General features: G+C 48.4%; 1 protein-coding gene across 1 annotated transcript in view; it reads left to right on the top strand.

Annotated features, from left to right (window-relative positions):
* The window catches only part of LOC143841527 (tumor necrosis factor receptor superfamily member 1A-like), a 45,161-nt gene extending 26,284 nt beyond the window's left edge, over positions 1-18,877 (top strand). Inside the window, exons 7-10 of the mRNA XM_077345909.1 lie at positions 6,042-6,164; positions 8,885-8,919; positions 9,439-9,589; positions 17,070-18,877. Of these exons, the coding sequence (XP_077202024.1) occupies positions 6,042-6,164; positions 8,885-8,919; positions 9,439-9,589; positions 17,070-17,338 (578 nt within the window). The 3' untranslated portion in view covers positions 17,339-18,877. The remainder of the gene's footprint in view (positions 1-6,041; positions 6,165-8,884; positions 8,920-9,438; positions 9,590-17,069) is intronic.
* The last annotated feature ends 1,647 nt before the right edge of the window (positions 18,878-20,524 follow it).

Below are 20,524 nucleotides of genomic sequence, written 5' to 3'. Positions count from 1 at the left end.
AATAATAAAATGGGAGTAAAGGCAAAGGTCTCCCCTGTATAAGCACCGAGTCATGTCTGACCCTTGGTGTGATGCCCTCTAGCGTTTTCATGGCAGACACAATACAGGTTGGTTTGCCATTCACTTCCCCAGTCATTTTCCCCAGTCATTACCGTTTACCCCCCAGCAAGCTGGGTACTCGTTTTACCGACCTCGGAAGGATGGAAGGCTGAGTCAACCCTGAGCCGGCTGCTGGGATCAAACTCCCTGCCTCATGGGCAGAGCTTCAGACAACATGTCTGCTGCCTTACCACTCTGCACCACAAGAGGCTCTTTGGGAGTACATGCTATAAAACAGATGAACTACATGGTAAACTTTAAAAACTATTTTAAGGTTTAAGAGTAAACAGTGAGGATGCTGAAACAGTGAAGAGGAGGGTGGGGAAAGAATTTTAAAACAACCAGTTGCCGGGAGAGCACAATTTAATTCCTACTTCAAACGTTCAGCCTACTCCCCTAGTATATTTACTAAAAAACCCAGGTCCCTTTCTATGAGCAAACCACCAACACCCCAACCCTATAACAGTAACAGTTGTATAAATTTATTAAGAAAAAATGGTATAACTCCCCTTCGCACATACATAAATAAATAAACAAGACACTTGTCTTAAGATTTTAAAATAATCATCTGGAAACCTCACAGGTTTTCTCACTACTCTTTCATTCATACTCTCAGTCAGGTAGAGAACCAAGAGAGGGACAGGAAGAAACACCAAGATTAAAGCTAGGCAGAGGCAATTAACGCTACAGGCTAGAGATCCAAAAAAAAAAAAAAGAGAGAAGAGAAATGCAAAAGGAGAGGGGGGAAATGAAAAAGAGTAAGGTTAAAATTGGCAGCCTCTAAGCAGAGCACTGTGCTGTCAAACTGGAATTGCCAGATGATGGCCTAATTTTGCCACACACTAGAGTTGGTTAGGAGCCTCTTGTGGCGCAGGGTGGTAAGGCAGCTGACATGCTGTCTGAAGCTCTGACCATGAGGCTGGGGGTTCGATCAGAGCAGCCAGCTCAAGGTTGACTCATCCTTCCATCCTTCCGAGGTCGGTAAAATGAGTACCCAGCTTGCTGGGGGGATGAACAGTAATGACTGGGGAAGGCACTGGCAAACCACCCCATATTGAGTCTGCCATGAAAACGCTAGAGGGTGTCACCCCAAGGGTCAGACATGACCCGGTGCTTGCACAGGGGATACCTTTACCTTTAGAGTTGGTGAGTGAAGGGCCTTGGGAATTTTCTCTCATTACTGCCTGCGAGAAAGCTTGGTGATCAGTTATCAGAAAATCAAGATTTTAGGGCCGTTCCGCATTCGTCCAAAATAGCACAATGGTTACTAATTGAAATCGCTACAGTTTTGCCGTTATGCACAATGTCGTTGACAATCTGCAACACTCCTGAAACCGATCTGCAAAAAGCGCTTTGTTGTAGCGCTTTCAGGAAAATCCTAAAAAGTGGATTCACCCTCCGGAAAGCGCTACACTCCTGCAACCAATCTGCAACACTAGCGGGAAAGTTCTGTGCGTTAGCATTGTTGCGGTTTCTGCAAAGGCCCTCCCCCTGGCTCTCTCCTCTGATCTTCCAGCGAAGCGATCGCCATTTTTTTTTCTCCGAGCGAGCGGAGATCAACGCACCGGCAAGCCTTCGTTTACCCAGTGAGGCTTCCCCGGCTGCAGTCCCGCTGTTTAAAGTTACCAAGCACAAGCATCGCAGAGGCCCGTTTGCTGGTTTATTTTCACTTTATTTTTCACACTGTTTTCAGCCGAAAATCACGCCCGTGAGGGGGGCGGATTTTTTTTTTCACTCGGGGGGGAGCGTGGCAACGATGAAACGGCAGCTCAAAAATCTCCTGCTAGCTGGATGGGTCTCTCCATTGCAACGAATCAACGCATATTCAACGCATAACCTTCCTTAAAGGGAAAGGGGCTGTTTGGGAGCATGATAACGGCCGCCCATTGGCTGCTTGACGGCCAGGGGCTGGACACAGCTCAGCAATAGCGCTTCCTTTTTAGCGATTTTTGCCGAGACCGGAACCTGTGGGAAACGATAGAAACGCAACTGGATTCCACTACAAAGGCAGGTATGCGTAACAACGAATTCCACTATTTAAAATGGCGATTTTTCGTTCAGCAAACAATTTGCTACATGGATCCCGGTGTGGAATGGCCCTTAGTCTTCACCAAAAATAGGAGATTGAGCCCGTTACAATGGTCAGTCAACAGGTTCAGTATTGGGCAAAGTTAAGACCTTTGCCTATTTGGGGATTCTGTCTTTGTAGATTTATTCTGAAATCCTCAGCTTAGAATGGCGGTTAATAAAGCAATCTGTGCTATTGCTATAATCAGGTTTTGTTGTAATAAGGGTGCAAGCATTTAAGTCAAAAGGAATTCCCCCTTTTTTTTTATGGCTTAGCTACTTGGATTAAAGCTGTCTCATGATATCGATCAGCCCCTTGTTCAGTTTTTAAGAAAATTGCTGCATGTACCATGCTGTATCTCAAATCTTAAACTATGGGCAAAATGTGGTCAGATATCTCTGGAAGCAAGAGTATGGCTTTATGCTTTCAGTCAGAGCTCAAAAGCATTCTTTGCTGAGGATGGCTTATTAGCTGCCCTGAAAAGGGATACTAAAAACAATCAATCAGCTTGTTCAGTATAGATACAGAAAAAACAGTTCTGAACAAAGGCTGAATAGAGTACAATTAATATTTTTATTCTACAAGCTAGGCTCCAGCAATATGTGGACCGAGAACTTCCAGAAGTACAGGCAGGATTTCGAAGGGGCAGAGGAACTAGAGATCAAATTGCCAACATACGCTGGATCATGGAGAAAGCTAGGGAGTTCCAGAAGAACATCTACTTCTGCTTCATTGACTATGCTAAAACCTTTGATTGTGTGGAGCACAACAAATTGTGGCAAGTTCTTAAAGAGATGGGAATACCAGAGCATCTTATTTGTCTCTTGAGAAACCTATATGGAGGTCAAGAAGCAACAGTGAGAACTGAGCATGGAATCACTGATTGGTTCAAAATTGAGAAAGGAGTTCGGCAAGGCTGTATACTGTCGTCTTGCCTATTTAACTTGTATGCAGAGCACATCATGAGAAAGACGGGGTAAGAGGAGTCACAAATTGGGATCGAGATTGCAGGAAGAAATATCAACAACCTCAGATATGCAGATGATACCACTCTAATGGCAGAAAGTGAAGAGGAACTAAAGAGCCTGTTGATGCGGGTGAAGGAAGAGAGTGCAAAAGTTGGCTTGAAACTCAACATCAAGAAAACGAAGATCATGGCATCCGGCCCTCTCAATTCCTGGCAGATAGATGGGGAAGAAATGGAGATAGTGACAGATTTTATTTTCCTGGGCTCCAAGATCACTGCAGATAGTGACTGCAGCAAATAAATTAAAAGACACTTGCTCATAGGGAGGAAAGCTATGGCAAATCTAGACAGCATCCTAAAAAGCAGAGACATCACCCTGCCAACAAAAGTGTGTTTAGTCAAGGCTATGGTATTCCCAGTTGCAATGTATTGCTGTGAAAGTTGGACCATAAGGAAGGCCGAGCGTCAAAAAATTGAGGTCTTTGAACTTTGGTGCTGGAGAAGACTCTTGCGAGTCCCTTGGACTGCAAGGCGAACAAACCAGTCAGTCCTAGAGGAGATCAGCCCTGACTGCTCCTTAGAAGGCCAGATCCTGAAGATGAAACTCAAATACTTTGGCCACCTCATGAGAAGGAAGGACTCCCTTGAGAAGAGCCTAATGCTGGGAGCGATTGAGGGCAAAAGAAGAAGGGGACGACAGAGAATGAGGTGGCTGGATGGAGTCACTGAAGCAGTAGGTGCAAACTTAAATGGACTCCGGGGAATGGTAGAGGACAGGAAGGCCTGGAGGATCATTGTCCATGGGGTCGTGATGGGTCGGACACGACTTCGCACCTAACAATAACAACAACAACAACATTTTATTTTATTATTAGGCTTATATACTGCCACTCCTGGCCGGCTGGCTCGAGGCAGTTCACAACAGGTAAAAAATACAATTTAAAACCGGAACAAACTGACCGCACTCAACCCAACCAGTGCTTTCTGCAGTTCAATGGCTGGATATGCTATCTCCCATCATAAGGTAGGGCGGTTTGAGTGGGGACCCATCTGGCCTTAACCCAATGCCCAATGGAAGAGCTCTGTCTTGCAGGCCCTGCGGAACTGCGAGAGCTTCATCAGGGACCTCAGCTCTTCTGGGAGCTCATTCCACCAGGTTGGGGCCAGGACCAAAAAGGCCTGGTCAAGGCCAGGTGGTCCTCTCTGGGGCTAGGGACCTCTAGCCTGTTTAGATTCACAGAGCATAATGTTCTGCTAGGGGCATAAGGAAACACCCAGTCCCTCATGTACACTGGACCCAGACTGCGGGTGGCCTTAAAGGTCAAAACCAAAACTTTAAACTTGATGCAGAACACAATTGCCAAACAGTGTAGCTGCCAGAGCACAGGCTGGATAAGGGCCCTCCGTGATGTTTCGGTGAGAACCCTCATAGCTGCATTTTGTAGCTGTGTCTAAAAGCCAAAAGAGGTACCTTCCCGCATCCCAGTATATCTGACACCATGTGCCAATGTTTGAATACGATTTGCCTAATTTTGTGAACCCTAGTATTAAACTCCCAAGAACTTACGACAAGGGCTCTTGGTAGTTGTAGTCCATGGACATCTGGAGAGGAAAAGTGGTTCAAGGCTAACTCCCCAAACTCAACCGGCTCAATAAACTTTGATGCTGTTAATTTCATCATTCCCTTTACATCCAGAATTCTTCTGAACTGTTCTCTTTTGCTAGGTTCATGGGACACAAAATGTGGGGGGAAATGGTCTCAGAAGCTGCATCAGAAGAACTGAGACTCCAATTACTCAAATTATCTTTTAGAACGGAAATCATTCTACCAAATTACGTTTTAAGAATGACTTGTAGATTTAAATTCAAATAGGTGTTGTCGAACGTTGACCCTCTCAATGTGCCAGCTTGGTGTAGTGGTTAAGATTAGCGCCTTCTGATTTGGTGTGCTGGATTTGATTTCCCACTGCTCGGCATGCAGCCAGCTGGGTGATGGTGGGCTAGTCACAGTCCTGATAGTGCTGTTCTCACTGACCAGTCCTGTCAGAGCTCTCTCAGCCCCACCCACTTCACAAGTTGTCTGTTTTGGGGAGAGGAAGGGAAGGCAATTGTAAGCCACTTTGAGACTCTTTCTGGTAGTGAAAAGCTGGGTATAAAAACCATCTCTTCCTCTACTACTATTAAAATACACAGTAAAGACCTGAATGGCCAAAATAGCCCAGACTAGACCCAACTTGTTGGAGCTTGGAAGCTAACTAGGATTGGTTGTGGCTAGTTCTCGGGTGGAAGACCGCCAAGGAAGACCAGGGTAGCTGTTCAGAGAAAGCTAATGGCAAAACACCTCTGCTTACTTCTTGCCTTGAAAACCCTCCGCGTTGGCCACAGGTCGCTTCCAATTTGACAGCACTTAATAATTGTTTAAGCCCCCAAAAGAACTTTACGCTCCGCCGCCACCAACCGGCTAAAGGTCCCTGGCCCAAAAGAAGTTTGCCTGGCCTCGACCAGGGCCAGAGCATTCTCTGTCCTGGCCCCCACCTGGTGGAAAGAGCTCCCAGAGGAGATCAAGGCCCTGACGGAACTGAAACAGTTCCGCAGGGCTTGCAAAAGGGAGGTCTTCCACCAGGCATTTGGCTGAGGCCAGGCCAGCCAACCAACATCTGCAGCCCCCCCCCCCCGAAACCCACTAAGACTCCTGGACCTGTTTGAGTTATTACAGTTTAGGTTACTGTTATACTGTTGTTATGCTGTTACCTGGTTATATCAATTAATAATATGAATGTTATAATTATTATATGTATGGTTTCATGTATAGTTTCAGTTATATGTAAACCGCCCTGAGCCTTCGGTGAGGGCGGTATATAAATATGAATGAATAAATAAATAAAATTGCTATTCTTATTAATCCAGACCTGACACCCATCCTTAGCAGCTTGGTTGTCGTCTTTGCCGCTGCCATTCTGTTTATAGTCATGAGGCAGCTCGTCAAGAAGCCGGTGCAGAAGAAGCTGATCTCTGCGTTCAGCATATGCCGTGAGTATGGGACAGAACATGCCAGGCCTCCAGATCTGAGCTCGTGTCAGATGCTTGGCCTCAGGGACCCCAGAGAAGAAGAGAAACTTCAGACTCAGGAGGCAGGTTCAGGGGGACTGGCCGTCTTCTTGGCTCAAGGGCATCTGCCATTCACTCCAGCTTCCTGCGTGCATTAGGTGTCACCTTTCAGACGTGCAGAATCATAGAATCATAGAGTTGGAAGGGACCTCCTGGGTCATCTAGTCCAACCCCCTACACTATGCAGGACACTCACATCCCTATCGGTCATCCACTGTAACCTGCCACCCCCTGAGCCTTCACAGAATCAGCCTCTCCGTCAGATGGCTATCCAGCCTCTGCTTAAACATTTCCAGAGGTTGGATAGCCATCTGACGGAGAGGCTGATTCTGTGAAGGCTTAAGGGGGTGAATCCATGAAGGCTCAATAAACCATTTAATGAGGAAACCTCATAACAGGAGTGTGCCCGTTTCCAACAGAATAATGATATTATTATTGCCGCTGCATTATCCTGGAGACACAGAGAACACAGATACATTTGCCATTGTATCTTTTTCCCCCCCATTGATTGTTACATTATACACTGATGAAGTTACTGAAACAAGAGTAATTCACCAGGACTTGTTATTCTGTTTGGAAACTGGCACACTCCTGTACGGAGGTTCCCTCATGAAATGATTTAATGAGCTTGCACGGATTCATCTGGTGTTTACTTGCTACATCTGTGTATCGTGTCCATTGGCTACCATTCAGGCATGGCCAGGTTCAGCCAGGTACTGTTCTTTCTTTCCCCCTCCCATGGACATCTAAACTTCCCACTCCCTCTCCCCCACCGTACCCCATGTCTCAGGGTCTAAGGTACAGGGGACTGGATGATTTTAATTCGATAGCGTCTTGTACTTGGAACACAATTACATACCTTTCCATCTGCTTTTGATTTTCAGCTGTGTATTGCCTGCTCATATGGCCATTCAATTCAAAGCATACTTTTCTCCATTGACGAGACCCGCTTAAGGTTGCTCTCTGCTAAACTTTCTGCATTTATTTGCTTTCCTTCCACACTTTGACACAACTGGGCTGCCTTTTCTTTATTTCCTGCTCTGCGTGTAGATGGCCTCCTTTTGAGCATGCCTGTTCTCTCTGTTAACGGGAATTTTGCTTCTAGCTCTTCTTCCTGCAGTAATTCTTCAGGCAGCTTAGGCCTTCTCCTTCTCCTCTTTTGTCTCTTTTACCTTCATGTTGTTAATAAATGTCTACGCTGGCAACCTTGTTCTGCTCTGTCTTCACCCTCCTTTTCTAATGCTGCATAGTGCAGGGGGGTTGGACTAGATGACCCATGAGGTCTCTTCCAACTCTATGATTCTATAATGCTGCCACCTGCTCTGGACTGTAGGCCTTCTCATTGCTGCTGGGGAGAAAAGCTATGGCAAATTTAGACAGCATCCTAAAAAGCAGAGACATCATCCTCTCAACAAAAGTGCATCTAGTCAAGGCTGTGGTCTTCTCAGTTGCAATGTATAGCTGTGAAAGTTGGACCATAAGGAAGGCCAAGCGTCAAAGAATTAAGGCTTTTAAACTCTGGTGCTGGAGAAGACTCTTGCGAGTCCCTTGGACTGCAAGACAAACAAACAGGTCAGTCCTAGAGGAGATCAACCCTGACTGCTCCTTAGAAGCCCAGATCCTGAAGATGCAACTCAAATACTTCGGCCACCTCATGAGAAGGAAGGACTCCCTGGAGAAGAGCCTAATGCTGGGAGCGATTGAGGGCAAAGGAAGAAGGGGACGACAGAGAATGAGGTGGCTGGATGGAGTCACTGAAGCAGTCGGTGTGAGCTTAAATGGACTCTTGGGAATGGTAGAAGATAGGAAGGCCAGAAGGATCATTGTCCATGGGGTCACGATGGGTCGGACACGACTTCGCACCTAACAACAACAAGTTCTGTGAAATTTCAGGCACGCCGCTGTTTATCAGTGTCCTAGGAGCAATAATCATTGTCTTATCCTGCAGAGTCAAGTTTTCACATTCGGTTGTCTCTGCTTTTTGAGAATCAAGGCAAGTTTTTTGAAACAGCGTCAGCTCAGTCAGGCTGTTTGTTTAATAATGTTCATTGACTATGGAGCAGCACTTAATAGACAAGGCAGAAGCATCAGTCTCCCCCCCCCCCTCAAAAAAAGAAATCCCATCATGTGCACGCTGCCTCCAGCCAGCAGCAAAATTCACCTGGCTCCGTTCCAAGTCCTGTCTGTTTCCTCTTTAGTGTTCTGTGTGCATGATGCATAGGGATATGGTGCGGGCAGCTCCCTGGAGCATTAGAGGGCCGAGTCTTCTTGGAAGTCACGTTCTGTTTCAGAACAGGAATGGACAACATGACAGTCTAGGGATGTCCAAAGTCTCTGTGGCAGAACGAAAGAGATTTTTTTGGAATGTCTAGGTTGTTGTGATGTCACTTCCTAGTCTGACACAGGAAGTGATTTCCCCACACTGCTTTGCTCTCCCATTTGCCTCCCACTGCTCCATTGAGCAAGGTCAGGGGACAGGGAAGTACATGCCTTTGCAGGGTAAGTGGGAATCCTAGTGATTAGTCTCCAGCCCAAGCATCTAGTAGGTGAATAATTACCATCAGTTCTTATTAGTGCTTAGCGAAGCAAGGATGACCACTGAAGGAACAATGTTAGCCACTTTCTGTTCTCTTTTCTTCCAGGCCAGGAGCAGCAGCCCTCACCAGCTGACCCTCAGGTAAGCCCTTGCAACCCATGAGTTATAAGGGGTCATGGGAAGACAACAAGCGCCCCCTGGAGGTTTTGGAAGCAGCCTCTCTGTCAGGCCTTCCCCTCAGCCCTGCTGCTTCCTTGGGAAATGCAGGAGGGATGAGGGACAAGCAAGTCAGTTTTAGTTTTTAAATTTCTGAATTTTGACATATAAGACTTCAGATTTCTTTATATTTATGCATATTTAGTGTGTTGCATTGTGTGTTTTAATCATATGTAACCCGCCTTGAGCCTTTAGGGGAGGGTGGGATATAAATACAAGTGGGATCTGGAAGAGTCAGGCTCCATCTGGTGTGCAGGATAAGAGGTAGCCACCTTGAACTGTATTCAGGGAGCTCTTCTAGAGCAGAGGTGTGACGGGAAAGTGGATGCCGCCATTCCTGTACCCGTCTGCATTTTTAGTGCTTCCAAACTGGTGGTGGAAGAATTTCACTGTATTCTCTTAGCTGACCCAACTGTAAATCTCTCCCTCTCTCTCTTTTCCCAGTTACCACTCTCTGAGGTACGGGTGACTAGTATCCCTCAGGAACCAAACCAGCAAGAAACTCTGTTGCCAGTGACAGCTGCACCAGCGCCACCGAACACACAAAGACTGCCATACTGTATACAACCTGCTGGAGAGGCTCAAATTCCTGACTGTGAGTGCCAATTCCCTTTTCAGTACAGAGTCTGGGACTCTAAACTCAATGGAGCACAAACCATCTGGGATTTTAGTCATTCTTCATTTTATGCCCTGCCTTTTTCCCTCATAGGGGTCCAGAGCAGTTTACATCATTCTCCTTTCCTCTGTTTTATCCTCACAACAACCCTTTGAGGTAGATTAGGCTCAGGGTGTATGACTGAGTCCCTCAGAGTGTATGACTGAGGCTCAGGGTGTATGACTGACCCAAGGCCACTCAGCAAGCCTCCTTACCAGAGCAGAATTCGAACATGGGTCTCCATGATCCTACTTCAAAACTCTAACCCAGTGATTCTCAACCTTTGGGGGTCAAACAACACTTTCACAGGGGTCACGGCAGAGTGAGCAGCTAGGCCGGGGGGGGGGTGCTGTCACTGTTGCCGCTCCTCCTAAAGGTGCCCGCCAATTTATAACCAATATATATACAATCATGAACAATGGATCTTCACGCCGTTGGTCAGTTTCGGTTTAATTTCTGTGAAAGGACACTGGCATACTTTTATGGTTGGGGGTCACCACAACATGAGGAACTGTATTAAAGGGTCACGGCATTGGGAAGGTTGAGAACTACTGGTCTAACCACTGTATCGCATATCTACCCCATGGAGTCACGTCAAAAGCCAAAGGAGATGTGAGAGCCCATATTTTGGCCATTACAAAGAAGGGCAGAAGAACTGAGCTGTTTGTGCTTCCGGTTCTCACGGCCCCTGCTTTCCACTCGGTTTGATTGCCAAAAACTGTCTCATACATAGGAACATTGTCTATTATTAGGTGGGTATACATTGGGCATATAGAAGTGTATGCTGTGAAGTGGTGGATCCAGAAGGGACTTTTCCAGGGGACAGTCGCAGTGAAGCAACATAGGAGGGTCCAGAAGAAAGACCAATTTTGAATATTCTTCTTCTGAACTACATGATACGCTAGGCTTTCTCAACCAGGGTTTTGTTAAACTCTGCGGTTTCTTGACACTCCTGGAAGGGTTCCCCCAAATGGGTGGGATTGAATTAATTTTGTATATATATTTTAAATTTGTTAAACTTTTATCAGCCTATATGACCATAGAATGGTCATTGCTAAACCAAAAAAGGAACAAAACCCAACCTTAACAGGTAGGAACTCAAAAGTTGAGCTGAACAATAGAAATAATGTAAAACTTGTTAATTATTTATTATAGTGCACAGTTAAAAACAGAATAAAAACATCTTAAAAACTATACCGAACTAACAACACATAGGACCAAACGTGTTTCGAACCCTTCCGGGTCTTCCTCAGTGGTCAAAATTATAATAATACACTATATAGCACTCTCTATAATGTCACCACTTTTTCTGACGCACATGAGAATACACTCGAACTTAATGATAGCGAAGAGTGGTGACTTTAGGGACATATCATAGGAATTGGTCTCCAAAAAGGATTTAATTTATACATATTGGTTGGAGCCATAAGTTACAGTCCCCACTCAACCATTCAGCTACACATTATAGAGAGTGCTAGATAGTGTATTATTATAATTTTGACCACTGAGGAAGACCCGGAAGGGTCGAAACACGTTTGGTCCTATGTGTTGTTAGTTCGGTATAGTTTTTAAGATGTTTTCATTCTGTTTTTAACTGTGCGCTATAATAAATAATTAACAAGTTTTACATTATTTTTATTGTTCAGCTCAACTTTTGAGTCCCTACCCATATAATGGTCATGTCAACCCAACCCTCCCCTCCCAAAATGGCTAGTGATGGGCCTGGAGGGGGTGGGAAGGGGAGGGATCCCAGGTGGGCATGTACGCAGCAATGCCTCCCAACCACATTCTGCATGATCGCGTCCTTTCTGTGGTTTCTCAAAGCCTGAAGAATGTTTCAGGCTGTGACACACGCAGATTGTGAGGTCATGTCATGGGAGTGCAATTGGACCCTCAGTCAAATATACATCAGGGGACCTCATCTTAAAAAGCGCTCATTCATTCATTCGCCCTATGTAGAATATACAGGGGTAAAAAGCCTGCCCCTCGTTGCCTTTTTCACTGCAGAGTGAAAGGGAAATCGGAAGCTCCTTTTCCCATCTCACAGGGCCAAATTTGTGTGAACGTTTTAAGGTGAGTTCCCCTGATGTCAGTCTGACCTTCACAGCCATAGATAGAAAAGACCGACAGTCATGGCCATGTCTCCTGTTCAAGTGGCTCCTCCCTAGAAAGCAGAGTGCAGGGTGTACAAAATATCAGGGGTAGTCAACCTGTGGTCCTCCAGATGTCCAGGGACTACAATTCCCATGAGCCCCTGCCAGCTGGCAGGGGCTCATGGGAATTGTAGTCCATGGACATCTGGAGGACCACAGGTTGACTACACCTGCAAAAGATGGATGTGGGTGAAGGGAAGTGAACCCTCTCCCTCTGCTCTCTCTCCCCAACTTGGGTTATTTCTGCACAGATGTTTTGGTCCACCTTGGCTGACTTAGAGCAGCTTAGTTTGGGTGGAATCCTCCTTTGTTTTCACCTGCTTTGCTGTGATCTTTCCCAAATGTAACCTGTGCAGCCTTTTGGGAAAGATGGCAGTCGAAGCACTTTTGAATGCTGTGTAGGCAGGAAGGTTTTCATTTTTACATGTCTTGCCCCCACCCCTCCCTCCATTTCTCCCACACGCTTCGGAGGGCTCTTTAAAAAAAAAAGAACCCTGGGAATTGGTGGAATGCGATAGCATTTTATTATTTACTAGTAATCAAGCCCATTGCAGTTCTAAATGCAATGGGCGCTAGCAGTGAGAGTGGGTTTGGGGGGGGGGACTACCTGCAGTATTTGGGCGGGGTTTGAAAGGCGAGAAGGGGGAAGGGGAAGGGACAGGCTCCCACCCACCCACCCACCCACCCACTCTCTCAGCCCCCCCCCCGAAAAGCGGCGCCGCGGTCCTCCCTCCCAAGTAAAGTCAGAACCCCAGGTCCACTCACCGCCCTCTCGCTGGTCCTGGCTGGTCTCTGCTGGTCTTCGCCTGGTTCGTTGGGCTCCATTGGGTGGCGGGGCCTCCCCCGAGCGGCGGTTCTTTGTTTGGAGGTCGCAGGAGTCCAGGGGTTCCCCCAGGCGTCAGGCCGGGAGCAACCCCAAGAGCTTTTCTAAGCAGCAACGGGCGACCGCGGCCCCGCCCCCACCGCGCCCTGGCGGCGGCTCGGCCGAGCGTCCTGACTGAGGAGGCGGGTAGGGAGCGAGCATTGAGGCCGCGGCTCGAGGGAACCTCCGGCAGCCGTGCTGTGCGCGACTGCCGGAGGTTCCCTCGGGCGGCGCCCTGACGCGGCGAGAGGTGATTCGCGCCTCTCCCCGCGTCAGGGCGCCGGGCAGGGAGCCCCCGGCAGCCACACTCCGCGCGACTGCCGGGGGCTCCCTCAGGCGGTGGCCTGATGCGGCGATAGGCGCTTCACGCCTCTTGCCGCGTCAGGCCGGGAGCAACTGCGAGCCGCGCTGTGCGCGGCTCGCAGTTCCTGGGGCTGGGAATCGGAGGGACCAATCGGCAGGCGCTTCGCGCCTGCCGATTGGTCCCTCCGATTGTCTGTCATGAGGAAGGGTCCAATCCGGACCCTTCCTCATCCCAGACTCATCCCGCCCCAGGACCCCTTACTGTTTTATTTAGTCCGTGGCGCCCGCGGCGCCACGGGCGGTTTACAGATTATTATTATTTTTATGTCTTTAGATTTGTAACCTGCCCTCTCCGCCAGACTTACGGTGGTGAACAACATATACATTGTAATACAATTGGTCATACTAAAATCATGGTAAAAATTTCAGACTCTAAAAGCCTAAAACCAGATGTCTAAGTTCCGAACCTTGGGTCCTTGGTTGGGTGCAATGTAGAAGGGAGTCCAATTTAGGTATCAGTTGTTTTACAGGCCTCAATCGTAGGCCTGGTGGAAGAGCAATGTTTTATAGCAGTGGTCCCCAACCCGCAGCCCGGTGCTGGGCCGCGAAGGCCATGGCGCCGGGCCGCAGCTCCCTCTCCCCGCCCCCCCCCCACAGTAAAAAACTTCCCAGGCCGCAAGGTTGCGGCCCAGGAAGCTTCTTACTGCGGGAGGGGGGGGAGAGGGAATCAGGGTAGCGCCCGTGCATGCGTCATGCGCGGCCGAAATCGCGCATGCGCAGCACTTCTGTGCATGCGCGCATGCGTGAAAGTGCATGCGTGACTTTGGCCGCGCATGGCGGATGTGCGCGGGCGTGGCGGCATGCGCAGGCGGGCAGTTGCCCTGCCGGTCCCCAGCCTCAAAAAGGTTGGGGACCACTGTTTTACAGGCCCCGCGGAACTCAGGGAGTTCAAACACGGCCCAGTTGTTTTCTGGGAGCTTGTTCCACCAGACAGGAGCCAGGACCAAAAAATCCCTGGCTCTGGACGAGGCCAGCTGAACCTCCCTGAGTCCAGGGACCACCAGCCTGTTTGTGCTGGCTGAGTGCAAGGCTTTTTTTGAACGTAGCATCATAATAAGGGCATTTTTAATGCCGGTACTCACTAGTACCTTTTAGGGGGATCTTCCAAGTCCTAAAAAGGGTATTGGTGTAAATCAATGTAACTTTATATATAGGTATAATTGCCTTTTTTTCTTTTTTCTTTTTAAATGAACTGACTATAAGAATCTGGTGCCTGCTTTTATTTTAAAAACAGTAAGTCTCTATCCCTTTCCTTGTGAACCTACAAGGGGAAAGGTGCAGGCTTGCTGTTGCCAAACCAGGGCCACCACCTACACAAGAGCTACCAAACTGTTTGTGGGATATAGAAAACTAGGGGCCAAGCCCATTGCATTCAGGAATACAACGGGCACTAGATTGGGGGAGTGGGGGTGGAAGAACTCTGCAGACAGCCTCCCCCTCCCCACAGGAGGCTGCAGGTAGCTATTATGGAACTCATCAGCAGGGGCAGCTCTCCCACAGCAGGGATCTGCAGCCTCCAAGCCTTGGAGGGAAGTGGAAGGAGGAGGGGGCGGTCAGAGGAAGTCAGTTGGCTGGCTGCTGGACAGACGGGCAAGCCAGTTGGAGGAGGAGGCAGGGGCGGGACAGCTGCCCTGAGTGGGTGTTAAGCTCTTAAACCATGAGACACACTCCTCTTCCTAGCCCTTACCAGAAATATTAAGTGGAACAGATGTTCCATTTTTTATAAAATGAAAGTTGCAAATTAGTATATACTGTCGTTATAATGCTAGAGCGGCTTTGCAATTTCCTTTTTTTTTTTTTTTTGCAAAGCTTTTCTCCAGTGGAGGAAATGCTGACTGTGTTGTGGGGAAGGGGAGATGATGCAAGGAAAACTGCTTTGTGGATGCTCTGTGGCCCCTGTGAATGCTTCCCAAGCAATCAGGCGTAAACAGCCTTTGCTACATCGAGGACTTTGCTCCTTGCTCCCCTTTGGTTTCTGAGCTAGGCTAGGAGAAGTAAAGGCCTGAAGTATCAGCTATGGGGCAGGGAGGGGAGGTATTTACACCAGCATGTACCTTTTGTTGTAAGATTTATGGCAGCATCAACACTTCCTGGTTTTATGCCTGAACAATAAACCTGTCTAGCTTGGTCCTGGCTGAACCAGAGGCAGGACCTCTCTTGCTTGCTCGTCCCAGGCCATGTCTTTTGTCCTCAGGCCCAAAAGCTGATGAGTGAAGGCATCATGCCTGCAGAGCCTCTCACACCCACGTGCTTTTCCTTCTGCTGGTGTTCAGAGGGCAGGCAAAGCCAGCCGGTTTGCCCCTCACCAGGTCATGGCTTCCACTCCCCCTGGTTTAGACCCCATCGCTGACTCTTCTAAACACGTAGCCACTGGCCATACTTCAGGGTAGCTAGATCGCTTCCCAACAGCTGAATTCAAGGTCAGCCGTACTTTAAGGCAGGGGTAGTCAAGCTTTCGGCCGCTGCGGACCGCTGCGGCAGAGTGGGGGGAGAGGGCGGCCCGGGGGCCCGCGCACGCGCGGCAGCCCCAGAGCAAACGCGCACGCACGGACTGCTGCGCACGCACGTTTGCTGCCGGCAGGGGCGCAAACGCGCGTGCGCGGCAGTCAGCGCATGCGCGTTTGCGCCGCCGCCGTGCCGGCGCCCGCAGCTCCCCCTCCGGGCCACCAGCAAATCGGCCACTAAAGCTAAAGCGGCTGATTAGCTTGCAGCTCGGCAAGCTTCTCTTCCCTCCTCTCCCGAAGTGAGAAGCTTGCCGGGCTGCGAGCTAATCGGCCGCTTTGGCAGCCGATTTGCTCGTGGCCTGGCGAGCTTCTCGCTTCGGGGAGGGAGGGAAGAAGGAGTTGCGGCCCGGCGCCAAGGCCTTCGTGGCCCGGCACCGGGCCGCGGCCCGCGGGTTGGGGACCACTGCTCCAGATGTTCATGGACTACAATTCCCATGAGCCCCTGACAGCAAACGTTGGCAGGGGCTCATGGGAATTGTAGCCCATGGACATCTGGAGGACCACAGGTTGACTACCCCTGCTTTAAGGGACCAAAACTGTTGTTTGTCAGATGCCTCTCAAACGTTGTTCATCTCTGAGGTGCAGCTAGCCTCAGCTCTGGTTGTTCTGCATGGCTGCAAATATCTCCATGGAGAGTTTCCCATCCCTTCAGTGCTCACTTCACGCCCATCTCCCCACTTCAGCATGGCGGGGCCAAGGAATGGGTGTGTCCAGGGCTTGCCAACCAAAGAACATGAACAATTGAACCTTTATAATTATCAACTAGCGACAAGGCTTTCGGTTAGGAACTCTTTAACTGGAGGTTTTCCTGCTTGAATTTCCAACACATGGATGTTCCCTTAATTTTTAGGGTTTGAAGGCTTTACAGCCATATGCATTGAGTTTGATAGAAGCAATTTACTATCACATTAGATTAAGTTTAAAGATTCTGAAAAGGCACCGAGCAAAAGGAGTGAATTACAAATTGGCTGCCAGTTGGTTGCCTCGGTGGCTGCCTTGGTCATCCTGCCTTCTTACTGCAAGAAAATTCCCTGTTGCTACTAGTCTAATTGTTAAGTTTAATTTTTCTTTATCTGTTGTTCTTTCACAGCTTGTATGTAATCTTGGTTGCCCCTGCCCTTATTTTTGGCAAGGTAATTCCTTGTTGCTAGTTGTTAATGCTAAAGGTTCAGCTTTTCTCATGTTCTTCAGTTGTATATGATCTTTGTATGATATTCTCGTAATGATTTGTGTCATCTTTATATTTCTTCATATATATGATAATATAATGTCAATATTTTTGGAGACATCAACTATTTTGAGTGGGTATCTCTTTTCTTTGTTTGGCTTGGCTCTGCAGCGAGGTTCCCTTTCTCCCCGGTTTTGCTTCTGCATCTAGGGCTTGTCAACTGATGCCCCATATAAGGCCATACATACAGGGAAGCTCCCTTGCCCATGGCTCAATTTCACGTCTGTGTTTTATATTCTCCCCCCCCCCCCGGATGAATCATGTTCACCCCATCACTTGGCTTCTCTTTCTTAATTCCTCCCCTCCCCAGGTCCGGAGGTCTTGTATGCCGTGACAGAAAACGTGCCGTTCCCACGGTGGAAGGAGTTTGTGCGCCGCCTGGGATTGAGCGACAACACCATAGCCAGAATTCTGGCAGAGGAGCGCAACATGCAAGACGCCCAGTACAAGATGCTGAAGCATTGGAGGCAGCAGTGGGGCCAGCGCGCCACGGTGGAGCGCATCAGCAGCGTCCTCAAGGACATGGAACTGAGCGGCTGCAATGAAGCCATCCAGGAGGTCTTGTTGAGATGGGCCTAGGGGCGAGGGGCACCCGAACACGGTTCACCCATGCACACCTTCCTGTCCCGAAGACTGCAGGGTCTCATGCGTGGATGAGCCATCCGAGAACTCTCCTGTTGCGTCACATCGCCTCCGATACAGCACTACACAGTTCACCTCTCTGGAATTCTGAGCAGTCACCCCCTTAGCGTGCAGCTGTGCGTGGAACAGCCATTGGCTCTTACTGTCATCCCCCCTCCTTCCTGACCTGGATTTCTGCCCTGGTTCTGCATATGCGGTTTTTCAAAAGCATTTTATACGTCAAATCAGAAAGGAGATTATTTTGGCAAATTCCCTCCCTTATGGGGAGAGGAAGGGCTGTTTTGAGACTCCTTTGGGCAGTAAACAGCAGGGTACAAAACCCCAGCTTCTCCTTCTTCTTCTTCTCCTCTCTTTCTCTCATTTCCCTTCTCCATCTGGCTTTTATCAGGCTATAGCTACAGAGCAGTCATAATAGTCATTCCTTATCCACAAGAGTCCCTTGGAATTGCTATCTGAAGTGAAGAGAGCATTTATCACTGAAAAAATTTAAGAACCTGCACCAAATGATTATCTTGGAGGGGAGAATGGGACAGCATATCATAGTAAATGTACAAATTCCCAGCTTTCATTCTCAAAACAGTAAGTCTCCAGTCCCTTTCATTGCAGAGTTGTAAGAGGAAAGGTACAGGCTTGCTATTGCTGCCTATCACCCACTCCTGGGCCACCACCTTTATTCTAAACCTCCTCCCCAATCCCCAATAAGGAAAGTCCAATGATATGACTGATTCACAGATCCTAAACCTCGCTAGCTGAAGACCAGTGCCTTAAAGAGCAAGCCAGTATCAAGGACTCTAGTCAGCCGGATCCCAAAAAAGGGGCTTAGAAGGCTCACAGAGATTTTGGCAACCACACACATGCCTTGCAAGTAGAATGTTCACGTCCAGTCCTTGGCATCTCCCATCCCAGAATCCCCTATAGCAGGCTGGGGAAGATCCGTTGCCCAAGATCCTGAAGAACAGATGCCAGCCACAGAGGAACAGACCAGCCCAGGCGGACCAACGTGCTGACACGCGACAAGGACTTGATTTAACTCGGTGGTCCCAGATGGTGCCGTTCAGTATTTTGTACATAAAAATACAGCCAATGCTTACATATCTGTGCCTTCACATCTGCAAGTTTGAGAACGTCAGCCCTGCCACAGAGCTACGTACACACACCTCTGGTAGTTCGGTGGGTAGCTGCAGGGTGTGGGGGAGGTATTTGTTTCATACTTCCCACAAGTTTTCCAAAAGCGCGTATAGGCCTCTAATGAAAACTTATGTACCAAATATTTTGGGTTTTAATCTACTACTGATGGCTTTAGTTTTGTGTTTGTTGGTTTTTTTTTCCTGAAGCGCCGTTGCTACTTTTCGATTGACATTGGATGTTTTTTTAATGTACATTTTAATACACATGTAAATTACCTTGGCCATGAATTTCATGGGCAGACAAAGTGTAAATCTTGGCATTAAATAAGGCAGAGTCTCTTTGATCCAATCAAGGATGGGTGTTCCGTTTAGGTTGCCGTGAATCAAGTGAGGCTATCCACTTTGGCCTCAACAGAATTGTTTCCTAGCACATCCACTGAAACTAACTTTCCAGCTTGGCGAATATAACCACGGTTGTGTTTTCCGTTGCTCTTGGCCCTACAGACCTGTATGTTTCCAGCAGCGCTTGGAGAAGGGAGGGAGGGGGTTAATGAACAACTGTGGCTTTTATAGTTGCAAAGGAAGAGTTTTGCCTCTTCATCCCAGGAACTTCTCTGGGATCATGATTTGCACCCAGTACTTAGCCATCTGCTGAAAGCTGCCTCTACACTGTGAAGATTCTCCGTGGAGGTCTGGCTGTTTCTCCAAAAACGGACCATCGTGACAGCAAAACAGCCTCTACACATGGATTCCCCCCACAGCATGTCCCTTCCCTTGCCCTGGCTCCACCCCATCCCCCACTGCAGCTGCCATCTAGAATCATAGAGTTGGAAGGGACCTCCTGGGTCATCTAGTCCAACCCCGTGCACTATGCAGGACACTCACATCCCAATCGCTCACCCACTGTAACCTGCCACCCCCTTGAGCCTTCACAGAATCAGCCTCTCCGTCAGATGGCTAACCAGCCTCTGTTTAAAAATTTCCAAAGATGGAGAATCACCACCTCCAGAGGAAGCCTGTTCCACTGAGAAACCGCTCTAACTGTCAGGACCTTCTTCTGGATGTTTAGACGGAATTTCTTTTGAATTAATTTCATCCCATTGGTTCTGGTCTGTCCCTCCAGGGCAAGAGAGAACAACTCTGCTCCATCTCTTCCCTACCACTGAATGGTTTTTAAATAGCAGTTGGCAACCAAGATGTTGCTACAGCATTGTTACAGCAATCCACTGAGCAACAGTGTTAGGACAGAGCTGTAAGTGGCACCTTTAAGACCAGCTAAGTTTCCTTCTAGGTATAAGCTTTCGTGTCCGCGCCACTGGCCTCAGTCTGTGTTCTCTAGGTTCAGACCAACCCCTCTACTCACCTAAATCAAAGACAGAGACAGGTTCAGAGGCACCAAATCTCTGAATGCCATGCTGGGAGGCAGGCTCAAAGGAGGGCCTCCGCCTCTGTGGTTGGTCTGTTGATCCTCCAGAGTCACTGGTTGGCATCTGCAAGGCTTGTTCAACACACGCGTTGGATAATGCACTTTCAACGTGTTTTTGCAGCTTGGTTTTCCTGTGCGAAAATCTTTTAAAGTGCATTATCCATTGTGTGTGGAACGAGCCCAAGATCAGCTGCTGGATTAAGTGGACTAGTCTGATCCGACAATCCTCATCATGTCCACTGCCCATTTTTTTAAAGGCCTCTGGTGATGAGGCATGGGAAGGAAAACATGAGAGCAAGAGCAAATCTTAAGGGTAAATGAAAGAAGAAGAGTTGGTTCTTATATGCCGCCTTTCCCTACCCGAAGGAGTCTCCAAGTGGCTTACAGTCGCCTTCCCTTTCCTCTCCCCCTGTGGGGGTGGGTGAGGCTGAGAGAGCCCTGATATCACTGCTCGGTCAGAACAGTTTTATCAGTGCAGTGACAAGCCCAAGGTCGCCCAGCTGGTTGCTTGTGGGGGAGCGCAGAATCGAACCTGGCATGCCAGATTAGAAGTCCGCACTCCTAACCACT

The sequence above is a fragment of the Paroedura picta genome, chromosome 7 (assembly GCF_049243985.1).
Source record: "Paroedura picta isolate Pp20150507F chromosome 7, Ppicta_v3.0, whole genome shotgun sequence".
Classification (NCBI taxonomy): Eukaryota; Metazoa; Chordata; class Lepidosauria; order Squamata; family Gekkonidae; genus Paroedura; species Paroedura picta.
This window is presented reverse-complemented; position numbering and strand designations above follow the sequence as displayed.